Source organism: Salarias fasciatus, chromosome 19 (genome assembly GCF_902148845.1).
Source record: "Salarias fasciatus chromosome 19, fSalaFa1.1, whole genome shotgun sequence".
NCBI lineage: Eukaryota > Metazoa > Chordata > Actinopteri > Blenniiformes > Blenniidae > Salarias > Salarias fasciatus.
The window spans coordinates 22,049,238-22,063,634 of record NC_043763.1 but is presented as its reverse complement, the minus strand read 5'-3'; the positions used below and the strand labels follow the sequence as shown (position 1 = coordinate 22,063,634).

The 14,397-nt window shown below is 40.6% G+C and overlaps 2 gene segments (V, D, J or C); both read right to left on the bottom strand.

The window, feature by feature from the left end:
• Positions 1 to 5,036: 5,036 nt before the first annotated feature.
• On the bottom strand, positions 5,037 to 5,514 carry LOC115407176 (immunoglobulin kappa variable 1-39-like). The segment is given in 2 exon segments: positions 5,037 to 5,359; positions 5,435 to 5,514. Coding segments are annotated over 2 exon segments (396 nt in total).
• Positions 5,515 to 12,470: 6,956 nt separating this feature from the next.
• Positions 12,471 to 12,995, bottom strand: LOC115407175 (T cell receptor beta variable 29-1-like). The segment is given in 2 exon segments: positions 12,471 to 12,850; positions 12,941 to 12,995. Coding segments are annotated over 2 exon segments (435 nt in total).
• Positions 12,996 to 14,397: the final 1,402 nt, after the last annotated feature.

Genomic DNA, 14,397 nt, shown 5'->3' with positions numbered 1-14,397 from the left:
AAGCCCCCGAAGTCGGGCTGCCCTCCGAAAACTGTGTAGACGATGAGGGTCATGCTCTCCCCGGGTTGCTGTTTGAACCAGTACATCTGGTTGTGGCCCTGATCTCTTGTGTGTCTGCAGTGCAACACTGCATGTTTGGAGACATAACTCCAGCTGATCTCAGGGCTTTGGATCACATCCCCGCAGTGTGCTGTGAGAGAAAAATCAGATATTTAATGAGATGCATTTGATTAAAAAAGAAATAAACATGCACACATATTGAATATGAAACAGTGATTTGTGATGACAGCATTTCAATTTCAATCAACATACATTTACATGTTAATAGATAAAAACATCCAACAAATAAATCCCATGTGTTGTTGACAAAATGACAGTGTTGTTGTACCTTGGAGAAACAGCGAAGACAATACAAACACAACCAGTTTGTGTAGGACCATCGTGATGTTGTCTGATCAGATGCAGTCACAGCAGACAGACTGAGTGTTTCAGATGACTTACAATGAGAGTGAACAGGCTGCAGTATGGACCAACCCTTCAACCTCCCATTAAAGCTGAGGGCGTTCACACACCACAACTACATCTGGTTACAAACTATCCCGATGATGCCTCCAATCACTTATAAGGTAAATAAGCTTTCAATAAAACTATCAACAGAGACTGTCATAAAAACAAGCCAAAATTCAACTTTAACTACAAACAAATTAAAGACAGAAACCACGACTATATTATACATTTAAGAAGACTACCACCCGACACAATTCTACCAGTGTCACAACGCTGAAAAGATTTTGGACTAGTTATGTGAGACTCCAACTGGAATACAAGCAGAGACAAAGTTACGAATGTAACTAGACGACAGGCAGGATGCAACTGGAAGTGAACAACAAACAGACAATACGACGACCCTGTTGAGGACTTGGCGGGAACATTGTCATTGACAAGAGCAAAGTGGCTGAAAGGTTTGTGAGGATGAAAGGGAAGAAGATGGTGCCATAAGATATGAGGCCACCTTACTGTGTGTAGTGTCGAAGTATGTTGGAGAACATTGTGTTCAAACTGTGTGATTGTTGTTGGGTTTTTTTTATACAATAGAATTTTTGCACTCTGGATATTTCATGTTGGCTGCAGTGGATGTTTTGCTGAATTGGATACTGTGACGGAGTTCTTTCCGGAAAAAGTCTCAACAAATATGACATTGTCGAATATGACTTTTCAAGGTGTTTATTTCACTGCTCCACAAACTGCAATGACGGAAAATACTTGCAAGTTTAAAAAATGCACAGTAGGAAAGTATGTACCATATTCAGAGGACACTTACTGAAATAATGTTTCAGGGTTTTTTGAAATTAGACATGTCAGTTTTTAATGTCACTGTGTTTAATAAACATCACGAGCCTTCTAACTGTGAAAGATTCAGTGGAAATAACAGAAAAGTGACCATAAAATATACATCTTCCATCATTTATAACTTCAAAATAATTGACAAAGTCTTCATAAGTCATGGTTTATTTTCACATTAAAGATAGTTATGATGGCTTTTTCTGCTTTTCTATGGCTAAAACTGAAACTCAGTGACATTACGTTTTAAATCATATTATTAAAAATGTTAATAAAAAAAACCCATGGGGTTCAAAAACAGATACAGCATCTCTCTCATTTTGCATTCTTTAAAATCGGAAGCTTCACATTCCCAGTGCTCTCTTCTGGCTCTATCTCTGCAACTTTGAGAGTCCAAGTCGAATCAAGAAGATTGATCGATGATAGATTTACTAATCTTCATGACATCCAAAAATGACATTTTTGTTTCTTGATTCAAAAACTAAAATGGAGATTTTCAGCAGTTTTTTGTACTTTTCATTCACATATCTCCAGTCAATAGTAGAAACAACTCTTTTAGAAAATATGAGTGATGGAATTTCCTCTGTGGAGTCATGAAGTCTCCAGTAACAGTCAGAGGAGGATAAGATCTACCAAGACTTCTCTGCAGGTGCTCAGAAGGTTTTTGTATTGACTCCACTGAGATGTGCTGCACTGTGGAGACTGGCTGCACAGAAATACACTGCACTGTCATTCAGTCTGAGATCAGAGATGCTCAGGTATCCGTCGTTACGGCCATCTCCATTGAAGTTGATCTTTCCCTCCAACTCTTTCTCGACGGTGGGGTATTCCAGGTTGAGATATCCCAGGAGCTGCAGGGCTTTGTCTTTACCTTGTTTGTACCAGAGGATCATTTGATAGCTCTGTATTTTGTGTGAACATTTGATCTCACTCTGTACAGATTCACTGACTCTTTTAGTGATGAACCGAGGCGTTTGGTTGACATCTTTTGTTTCTGAGGCTCCTGTGGGAAACAGACCAGCTGAAATGAGAGGAAATATTCACATTGCATTGCAGTAATCTACAAGTGTTTCCTCACCCTTGATTCCTGGTGAATGAAGAAAACAATATAAAATGATGATTAATATCATGTTGAATCAGTGCAGACTCCTTCCTTTGAGATCTTTTCCTTCATGTGAGCCTCTGCAGCCTAAAGTTGCAAACATAGAAACAAGAGGAGGAGCCAGAAACGTTTCCATCAGGAGGTTTCAGAATGTGGGCGGACAAACCTCCGTCAGTTTCAACCACCGTTCAACCTCCTGAGCCTCCAGAAGCTTCACACCACCAGAAATATCTTGTTAATCTTAAATAACACGAGTGGATGTGAACTAACATTTGTTTTTAATGTGAATTAAAATGTTTGTATTCCTCCAATCTAAACAAAAAGTCAGTTTTAATGAAACCTTCTGGTGCAAAATGTCGTGAAATGTCAAAAAAAAAAAAAAAAAAAAAAACTGCTAAAGGTGTCGCATTTTGGGTGTTTTTCCAAACTCCCCCCAACACCATGGCTTTGAGGCGAGTGCAAGTTTATTGGCAGCATCCTCGGCATCTCAGCTCAGGTCTCAGTGTTGTGTTCACTACTCGAAAGAAATTTGACATGAAATCAGTGTTTTTCTTTCATAATTTTTTACAATTGTCTTGGTGTTTTGGCCAGATTAGAGCCTCTTGAGGGCTAGTTTTGGACCACATGCCTTGTGTTTGACACCCCTGTTACAGATGATGCTTTGCAGCTGCGAAAAATTGTCTGATTCAACACTGTGAGGAAACTGTCACATGTGGAGATGAAAAATTTCAGCTGGGTCTTCAGAGGAGGTTTGGTATTCGTCGTGTGCTTTGTGGGGTTTTTGTGCAGCTATTGGGAGCGTCTCCATCACTGTGCACTCACAGCACAGAAATAAAAGCCTTGATCTCCTGGCTGCACGTTCTTCACCGTGAACGTTCCGCTCTCAGCTGCCGTCTCGGTGGCTGCATATTTCTCCGTGCTGAACGGTCCAAAGTCGTGCTCTTTGCTGCCGACTGTTGTGAACACGATGCGTTCCATGTTTTCTCCTGGCAGCTGTCTGAACCAGTACATCTGAGGATAGCTGCTTCCCTTGGTGTGTCTGCATTCCATGGTGGCATTGTTGCCCTGCTTTTTCCACAGTATGGAGGTCTGGTTCACATCACTGCCACCAGTAAAACCTGTGTGTTTAACAGTTTGTATTTTAAATATTGAGGTCAAAGTTTTGCATCATTTCAAATTCAGAATGACAGAGAGAGCAAACACCACAAAGCTGCTTATGAATTACCTGGAGTCCACATTAACACTGCTAATAAACTCAGGAAGCATTGTTTGATGATGATGATGAAGATGTCCATGTTGCACAGGACAGCTGCTGCTGGAGGGCTTTATAAAGTCCCAGAGACATGAAGAGCTGCAGGTGGGAGTGTCACTGCAGTGTGTGAGCTCACACATGCAAATACATGCAGCATATATCAGCAGTACTTGAGGTCCCCCTGCAGTCCACCTGCAGTATAATTAACAGCACCTTTCAGTCAGTAACACTGATTTGTAATGAAGATTTTAAAGAAGACCTCATTCAGCTATTGTCTAAAGACAGTTTGAACTTTCCCGGAAATCAAAAATTCTTCACCACAGATCAGAAAAAAACCGAACACTGATTTTTATACAACTGCAGAATCTTTCATGTTCACAGTTAATGAAATGTAAACATTAAAGGATATGATATCAGTACATGAGGCACGTATGCAGGATGCGATTTATGATTTACCTCCTACTAGGAAAGAATCATTCGATGTTTTGAACATTTCTTCACATTTATTTGGGCCTGAAAACAGTGAGTTGCGAACAATCTGAATACAGCAGGGGTGTCAGACTCAGTCTTCAGTTCAGGGTCTGAACTGATATAGAAACAATGTTTCTGGTTGAAAACCACAAAGTCAGGTGCTTGAAGATTCCTCTGATCAAAACCACTGATGACAGAACAACATGAGAGGTTTTTGTAAAGTTCAGATGAGACTTTCTGTCAGTGTGCTTCACTGGCTGCACAGTAATACACCGCAGTGTCTTCCACTCCTTTGACTTGAATACTTAGAGAGCCATTCTTTTTTTCATTTCCTCTCAAATCCCCAGCAATAGTGAAACTCTCATCATATCCCTTCTCCATGGTGGGATCTGTATTGTATAAATATCCAATGAGTTTCATGGCTGTGTCTTTGGGTGTGCGCTGGTACCAGAGAATCACCCTGTAGTCTCTTTTCTCGTGGCTGCAGAACATCTGAACCTTGGTGTCAGGTTTTATGATGAAATCAGAAGGAGACTGGTCGACTTTCACACTCCAACAAACACCTGGACGGAGGAAGGAAACTCAAATCAAGTCATGAGGGATCATCATTTCAGAGAAACCAAGTGTGAGTGAGCGTGTTACCTGACAGACAGCAAAAAAGAATGAAATGAATCATGTTGAAGTTCTGAGAATTGACCGGTGGATTGATTTGCTTGAGTCTGACTGAAAGCTCTACTCAGTTTACTGAGGCTTGAGAAGGAAGTGAAGTGACGCTGTTCATGTTGGCAGATAACTGCATCACATGAGGAGCTGGGAGGGCGTGTTCAAGCTCTCTGATCAGTTTTTGCATTCAGAATCAGGGCTTTCTTGTCAGTGTGCATAGCTGGCTGTACAGTAATACACTGCAGTGTGTTGGAGCTTCAGGTCGACGATGAACAGAGAAATATTCTTTGGTTTATCACCACTGAGGTCGCCAGTGAAATTAAAATGTTTTTCAAATGACTCCTCGTATTGTTTGTCTCCATAATTCACGTGTCCGATGCGCTTCAGGGCTGCATCTCCAGGGGATTTCTGGTACCACTGCATGTAGGTGTAGTCCGTTTTTCCATGGCTGCAGACCAGCTGGACGTCTTCTCCAGGCTCTCTGAGGACTTCCAGAGGAGTTTGGGTGACTTCAACTCCGAGACAAACACCTAGAATGAAGGAAGATGAGTTAATGTAGTAGAAATGATTGTTAAAGAGTCTTCCTGGATTCTAAAGTTGATTACCAAAGAGCCAGGAGAGAACAAACGAGGCCAACATGTTGACTTCCTGCACACAGAACGCAGAGTGACTCTTCATTATATCCTCCTCCGTCACCTTCCTCCTCCTCAACAATTCATCGGGCCAACATATTTGGTCTTTACTTCCTCACTTCTCCCAAACTAAAAGAATGGAGTGAATCGCAGCCATGTTAAAGTGGAGCCATCAGAACTATTAAACTGTTGAAAATTATGAAAGTTATTAAAATGTATTAAATTCAACTGGGGTCAAATAAATCTGCATCATTCATTTCGTGGAAGTTGAAATACAAACTTTTTTTTCCAAATAGTCTCTGAAGGTTTTCCCTCTATCTTATGTATTTTACTCAGAAACATTTCAAGGTAAAAAAAAAATGTTCAAAATTGTGTGGTTATGGAATTTTGTTTTCACCATATTGTATAAATGATGGCTGATTTTTCAAATTTTTGATTATTGATGAATTTCCCTTGAAAAAGTGTTTGAAAGTCCCCTGTTACACTTAAGCTTGATTTGTTTTAATCATGTGTTTAAATGAGTGACTCATGAGGGGTTGAGTCTACTGAAGCTGATGTTCACTTGAGGAGGATTTCTGAAGTTTCAGTGCCACCTACTGGTACAAGTAATGTACAAAAGCAACAAAAAGCATTTTGTTGTGACAGTTGCACCAAGTCAACAGGCTCCAGTATGGACCAATCATACAACCTCCCATTAAAGCTGAGTGCATTCACATCCTGCAACTGCATCTGGTTACAAACTCTCCCCATGATGCCTCAAAGACCTTTATGAGGTTAAAAAAAAAAAAAACATCCAATAAAACTTGAAACAGACCACCATAAAATCAGACCAGATTTCAACTGGAAGTACACTACAAACAAATTAGACTGATATCAAGACAAAATTACAATTTGACGAGACTACAATCCGACATAATACTAATGTCACAACGAAACCAGAATTTTGGGATATTTGTGAGAGATGGCTGTGACGAGACTCCAACAAAACTACAAGCAGAGACAAGGATACGAATGTAACTGAGTAAGAGGCAGGATGCAGGTTTTTGAGGATGAAGGAGAGGATGATGGTGCAATGGTGCAATAAGACATGAGGCCACATTACTGTGTGTGGTTTATAATTACTTTGGAGATCAGTGTGTTCAAACTGTTGGAGTGTTTTTTGTGTATCGGACTTTTTGCACTCTGGATATTTCATGTTGGCTGCAGTGGATTTTTTTGCTGGATTGGATACTGTGATGGGGTTCTTTCCAGAAAACTTATCAACAAATATGACACAGTGGAAGATGACCGTGTAAGGTGTTTTTCACTGCTCCACAAACTCCAGTGGCGAAAAATACTTGCAAGTTTGAAATATGCACAAAAAGAAAGTATTTACAAAATGTACAGAAGGCTTTGGTCTCTTTTGAGCTCTCCCATTGCTACTTAGTCACAGTCAATCAACAAAATCTTTGCACTTTCATCAAACACTGCCAAGCCTGTTGTGCTCTGTCCAGCTCTGTTGAACTCTGTCTTTCAGCAGCCAGAACGGCTGTTTTATACTCCCAAAGCCCCTGCTGCTGGGAGCTGCAAACAAAATACATATTTATTTAAACAAAAGGCATATTTATGGCCCTCAAATTACAAGAAAGTAAGTCTGTGCCAAAAATGTGAAACACCTCATGAGTACAGGACATCCCCCAAGTTCATATTAAACACTTGAATAACATAAAATATAGATAATTGGTCCAGAAATTCACAATAGCTGATTGGGTGGTGATTTCCCCGCCCACTGTCCTTATTAGAGTGAAGCTGTAGGAAAGCCCCTGTTTGCTCGAACACACGTCTGATTGCTAGCACACGGGGGAAACAACGCGGGGTCTGGTGAGTGTTTATGGTCTGTAGGTTAAATGCATGTATCCGTCACAGATACATTGTTGTTGGCATTTTTTCAGGATCAGTTTCAAACTACCTTATGCTGGATAAAAACATCATCAGTAGATTGTTCCATATTCAATATTTCTGACAACATTGGCTCAGCTTTTCATCGTTGCTGGCTGTCTGGCATTTCTCTTAAATAGCGTTGTTATCATTGCTGTCTGTGTTGTGCATCGCCGTGTCTGCTTGGTTATTGCATTAAGGACAGCCAACACATGTAACTTGTTCACTTATTATTTCTGTCGGGGTTGATCATGTGTGACTTGATTATGCAGGATATTGAGACTGGATGGCATCCATCATCGCTGAAAGTCATTGACCTTCCTTTCCCACCCCGTTGGTTTAGTCTGTTTTACTTTTTGACCTTTATCTGACCCAGGTTTGAGCACATTATTGGAAATGTCCATGGCACTGACCATGGTGCTGAAATGGCCTTTCGACATTTGTAGTGCTTTGATTATCAGCAGGTGGTTGTTTCATGATAAATCCATGGCGCTGTCCATGGTGCTGAAATAGCGCAAATTGTGCTATTCATCTCATCGTACACCACTCTCTCTCCATTTTGCCCTTCTGTCTCCGTTTCTTATTGTTAACGCTACTAATTGATCAGCTGTGTCATTACAGGCTGTCACTGCACAGTGTCTGATGTTGGATTTAATTTGTTTTATGCAATATCTGCCTGTTTTGAAAGCAAATTGATTCTCTTTGTTGAGCTGTGATTTTATTCCATATTTTGATGGTTCAAAGTGAGACTTTCTTTTCATTTTGGAAACTAAAGCAGTTCATTCAGTCCCCTGTAAGCAGATTAGATCTGTCATGTGAATTGTTAACAAGTGAAATTACCAATAGGCTCTCAGTCCTGCCCCCTCTGCAGAGTGACACTGGATCTGCACCTGCAACTAACTGATGACAAAAAACTGAAGATATAAGACTGAATAGAACAAAAGTGAGAAAAGATGAAAAACAGACAGGACTGCCAACTCGCCGAGTACAAGTTGAGACACGGCAGCAAATGAAACGAGTCTCCAAGTACAGACAAGGATATGAATGGAAACGACTTCAAGTGGAGAGAAGAGATGTAAGCAAACAACAAATAGAGCCCAGATTAAAAATGTAAATGAACATAAACAAATGTGAGAAGACTACACATGGAAGCAGAATACAAGCATGGACTATTCTTCAAGTGGATATATTTACCAATATAAATGAAAGAGGCAAGTCCTGAAATCAAACAGTTTTGACACATATAAGAAAACAATTTACAGAGACACAAATAGTTTCTTGTGCTTTCCATGCACATGTGTGTAATTTGATAACAACAACAGCTCCCACTAGTGGCCCAACATGAAAATTACATCATTGTCAGCTATTCTGCCATTAAAATGGAAATGTTGTTTTTTTTTTTTTCAAACTTTGCCATGTCAACAGAAAACTTCTCTTTAATGAAAGTGCAAAAATTATATGCTCTCCACATTTATAGTATTTTCTTGTCGATCTCCAGAAGTATTCAACATGCAGCTACTGAACCTGTGGTTCTAACCAGAGGAAGCAGTGTTTTCAGCACAGCTGCTCGGGGTGTGAGCATTAATACAGACAGACTGTGGTGGAAGGTTTTTGTACTGAGCAGCAGTTACATGCAGCACTGTGTCGACTGGCTGCACAGAAATAAACTGCACTGCTGTTCAGCTCAAGACCTTCAATTATTAAATAACAATCCTTGTCTTTATTTGCGCTCCCCTCAATCTTCACATCCACTCCGGGCTCTGTGCTCGAACCAGTTCCTAACATGTATCCCAGGAGCTGCAGAGGGCTGTGAGCCGGTTGTTTGTACCAGAGGATTCGGTTGTAGTTGTTGATGGTGTGTGAGCAGCGAAGTTTGGCTGTTTCTCCAGGCCGTCGGTACATGTCGAGAGGATCCTGATGTACTTGGTCACTAAGAGAGGAACCTGTTCAGATAAAAGGTGAATAATTTTTAAAAATGAATCCACTAATTGAGCTTCATTTGAATATAATCTATTACCTGATACAAGAAACAAGTTCAGAACAATGCACAGAAATAACTGAATCATTTTGCGTTTTTCTGATGGAACGAAGCTCCTGAAAGTGTTTCTGCTATGAGAGAAGCTCTGAAGGTATTTCCTGCCTTCTGATTGAACCCTCCTCAGTCATAAAGTGGGAGGTGCCAGTTATTTTTCTCCTCCTTCACAGGATGATTTTTGCTTTGTGACTGTCTGCTGTTCAGCAATCGGTGCTCTGAGCCACTGAGTGCATGAATGTTTGAGGAGGACTTCCATGTTGGGAGTTTCTGAGAACGCTCCAACTCAGTCTCTGTGAAAAACTTTTCGACAGCACAGCTGCTGCTCATGTATTGTTATATATTTTCTTTCTCTGCACATGTTTCTGTCATGTGAGGAGTTTTATGTGGTTTTCCTTGATGACTCTCTGATCCTCCAGGTGAACCAGACTCTGGGTGTTTCATGGTCCTTGACTTCCCCCTACAGCAGCTGAGCTGGTTTTTGTCACAGTCTTCAGTGTATCTTCATCACTGTGTTGACTCACTGCACAGAAATACCAGGCTTTGTCTCCTGGCACCACGTTTTTCACCACCAGCTCCCCCCTGTGAGCATCAGGCCTGATGCCTGAGAATTTCTCTTGACTGAAACCTGCTTCGAATGTGGCTGGAGAGTCTGGAGTAGTGAGCATGATTTGCTTCATATGTTGTCCTGGAAGCTGTTGGTACCAGTACATCTGGAAGTAGGTTGCATCCTTGGTGTGGTTGCAGTCTAACGTTGCATTTTCACCCAGATTTATCCACAGTTTGTCGGCTTGATTAACGTCACTGGCCTCAGATAAACCTGGTGGTGCCAGTTATTTATCTCCTTCTTCATAGGATGTTTTTGTTTTGGGAGTGCCTGTTGCCAAACAATCGGTGCACTGAGCCACTGAACGTACTATTGTTTGCGAAGGACTCCAACGAGGTGGAAGTTTTTGAAACGCTCTGACGCCTGGTGTCGGCTTCGTGTCGAGATGCTGACATTTCTCGGGGGGGGGGGCAGCATTGTTGGCAGCGTGCCTCTCTCTTCCGCTGCGCTGCTGAAAGCTGGAGACACAGAGGGCGTGCCATCTGGTGGCCAAAGTATGTCATTGACATTAAATGTGCGCAGCAAAATACATTTTTTTTCTTTTTAAAACATTAATTTGGGGGGCCGTACAGAGGGAGGGTGCAGGCCGCCAGTTGCCCATCCCTGCCCTAGCCAATCAAATAAAGACAACTTTAAGTGAGCTGTGACTCAAAATCAATTCACATATCTGGCGACATTCCCAGTGATCACTGCTGACAGAGGGTTGGTTAGCCATTTCAAAGACACAAATCCTCAGATGAAGACATCAGTTGCAATTTGGCATAAGATTGTCAAAAAAAGCAGGACCAAAGAACCATACTGGAATATGAGGTGGACAGGATACCACTCTGAATTTTTACTAAACAGAATGGATGCCAGATTTACCGGTAAATAGTGGATTGATAAGGGGTTGGTAACACATGATCTTTATGATAAAGGAACACTGAGACAATTCCAGGATCTTAAGAACCGTTTTGGTTTAACCAGCCTATAGATTCTATAGATTCTTACAACTTAGACATTACCATAATAAATGAAGAAAGAAAGAATCTGAACAATTTAATTCTGGGTTATTGAACCCGGGGCAACAGATCAGATTTAGGCCGTGGAAATATTTTAAAGATATATATAAGGCATTACAGGAGTTAAAAGGGGAAGGGAGTACATATACGAGTATCAAGGGAAAATGGGAGAAAGAGTAACATTGTGATTCATGAAGAGATATAAAAGAGATTAAAAAAATCATTTTACAACAATGAAAAAGTTCATCAGCCCTGTCTTGGAGAGAGTTTGGATGGAAAAAATATAGTGAGGTTTTTCAGGGTCCCAGCTCAAAGATTGTTGGCAGGAGGGAATTCATCCTGCTGGAGATCCTGTGGCAAGAGTACAGAAATGTATTTCCATGTGTTTTGGGATTGCCCAGCTATCTTAAACTGTTGAAGAGAAATTAAAATGGCCTTGGAGAAAATCTTGAGAATGGTGATCTCTTCAGGGTTTGAGACTTTATATCTGGGATTAACACCAGCTACTATGAAGTGCTCTGGAAACAAATATATGTACAATATTACCATCGCCACCATTATCTTCACATTATAAGCTGTTGATCACAGTAGTCAGATGGGATAGAGAGACTTATGAGTGGACAAACATGTTATAACTCATTGTCCATTTTTTATTCCTAGATGTATAATTTGTAATTTTGATTGCTTTCATGATGATAGTAAGTTTGGATATTTATATACAGGATAGGAAATATCTCAATGACAGAAAAGATGGAACATTTATATCAATTTTCTCTAATTTTACATTTTGTCTATTCATTTAATCGAGCTCTTTCTCTTAATATCTCATTTTAGTTAAAGACGCGGTGACACAAGCACAAAATTCTGAGCGACGTGTAATCTATGTTCTTTTTTCATATAAAAAAATTTTATTAAAAAATTCTCTTGTACACCCTCAAAGCCATCCACAACCTCCCCCCCCTTTCTCTCTGATCTCATTCGCATCACCACCCCCTCTCGCTCCCTATAGTCTTCGTCCTCTCTTCACCTTTCTGTCCTCTCCACCCGTCTCAGCACCAAATGGAACAGAGCTTCTTGTCCCGCCGCTCCCCAGCTTTGGAACTCGCTCCCACCTGACATCCGAAACACTGACTCTCTGCCCCTCTTCAAGTCCAGACTCAAAACACGTGTTTAAATCTGCCTTTCCACCATGATGCACTTAATCTTATAACTTTTTGATTCTGTATTTGTGTTTATTTACTTGTTGTTTTTATCTTTGTACAACAATCTTAAGATTCTTGAAAGGTGCTTTGAAATTAAATGTTTTATTAATTTTATTTCATTCTCTGGGTGTATGTATGCGTGCGTGCGTGCGTGTGTGCGTGTGTGTTTGTGTGTCTCTCATGTGCGGAGTTTCATGTGGTTTTCCTTGATGACTCTCTGATCCTCCAGGTGAACCAGACTCTGGGTGTTTCATGGTCCTTGACTTCCCCCTACAGCAGCTGAGCTGGTTTTTGTCACAGTCTTCAGTGTATCTTCATCACTGTGTTCACTCACTGCACAGAAATACCAGGCTTCGTCTCCTGGCACCACGTTTTTCACCACCAGCTCCCCCCTGTAAACATCAGGCTTGATGCCTGAGAATTTGTCTTGACTGAAACCTGCTTCGAATGTGGCTGGAGAGTTTGGAGTAGTGAGCATGATTTGCTTCATATGTTGTCCTGGAAGCTGTTGGTACCAGTACATCTGGTAATAGTTCACACCCTTGGTGTGGTTGCAGGCTAACGTTACATTTTCTCCCTGGTTTATCCACAGTTTGTCGGCCTGATTAACGTCACTGGTCTCAGATAAACCTGTAAAAATCACCACGGACGTTTTAGGATTATTAGTCAAAATGCTGCATTGAAAAATCGGTTTTATTTGACAGTGTTTAATTTTCATACCTGAGGTCCAGAGCAAGAAGACAGAGAGAATCAGGAGGTCCTGTGTGAGATCCATGCTGTGTTAAACAATAAAATGTACAGTGTCATTACATTAAAACTGTGGAGATAATCCACGCCCAGCACACCCTCCCACTGCAGTGTACACGCGCACGCCTCAAGCTCTCACATTAACCCTTCACAGGACACTCACTAAAATATTTCAAGGTTTTATTTTCAAATGATATAAGGCACTTTTTCAAGTCACTGTGACAAATAAACTTCATGGGCCATTTAATTTTAAAAGATTCAGTTGAAATCAAGAAAAATAGAGCAGAAAATGTATATTTCTCCTCAATTGTGAATTCAAGATAAATGAACAAATGTTCATAACTTATGGTTTTTGTTCACTTAAAAAATAATGATGATGTCTTTTGTTTTTTGTTTTTTTTTTTTTTTTTTTTTTTTGCTTTTCCACTGCTAAAACTGCAACTTTATGACAATATGTTTTAAATCATATAATTAAAAAAGGAAATAAAGTTGGGCAGGGTGTTCAAACACAAATATACAGCATCTCTCTCATCATGTAATCTTTCAGGTTAAAGCTTCACATTCCCAGTGCTCTCTTCTGGCTCGATCTCTGCAACTTTGAGACTCTGAGGTGGATCAAGAATAAGGATGTTCGATACCACTTTTTTTCACCAAGTACAAGTACTTCATCTTCAGTACTCACCGATTCTGATACTCATACCAATACTTTCGATGCATAAAATTTAAAATAATGCAATGACAGATAATTTTTGAAAAATGACTTTTATTTCTGAAAAGAGGCAGCAAATTAAGTCCAAAATAATAGTCTGAAAAATTAAACAAACAACTCTGAGTTTCACACTCTTTTAAATGAAATTAAGTGCAAGAGAAAACAACTTCTCTGAGTTTTAAGCTTTTTTTAAAATGAACTGAAGTACAAAATGTAAAGAAACAACTAAATTACACACTGGTCCGATGAGGTTCATTAGGCCTTTTTTTGTATTCATGTTTGATTCTTATAAACAGGCCAATGACGATCTTGCTTACCTCTACATGTTTCGGCTGTCAACCTGCAGCCTTCCTCAGAAGTGTCACGTGATGTTGTTGTGTCTGGCCAGCTGATTTATACAGAAAATGGCACCAGCTTCCTACTGGGTGCAGTAGGATGACAGCGCCATCTGCAGTCCGACTTCTTCAGCACAGTGTCCCAGGTGTGAGAAAGTTGATATGCCCCCTCCGCCCGGTTCACAGTCTGGAGGGCGCGTTTCCGGATCTTGATGGCCTCCCTGATCCAGCGGTGGTATTTGTTGCTTTCCGTGCTGATGATCTGGGCATGATCCCAGTCCATAAGGTGGTTTTCCCTCTTGCAGTGTTCGGAAATGGCAGACTTAAGCTGTTCCTGCTCTGCCTGTTGTTTGGAGGAGGGTGTGCATGCTTTAGATGTTTCTTTT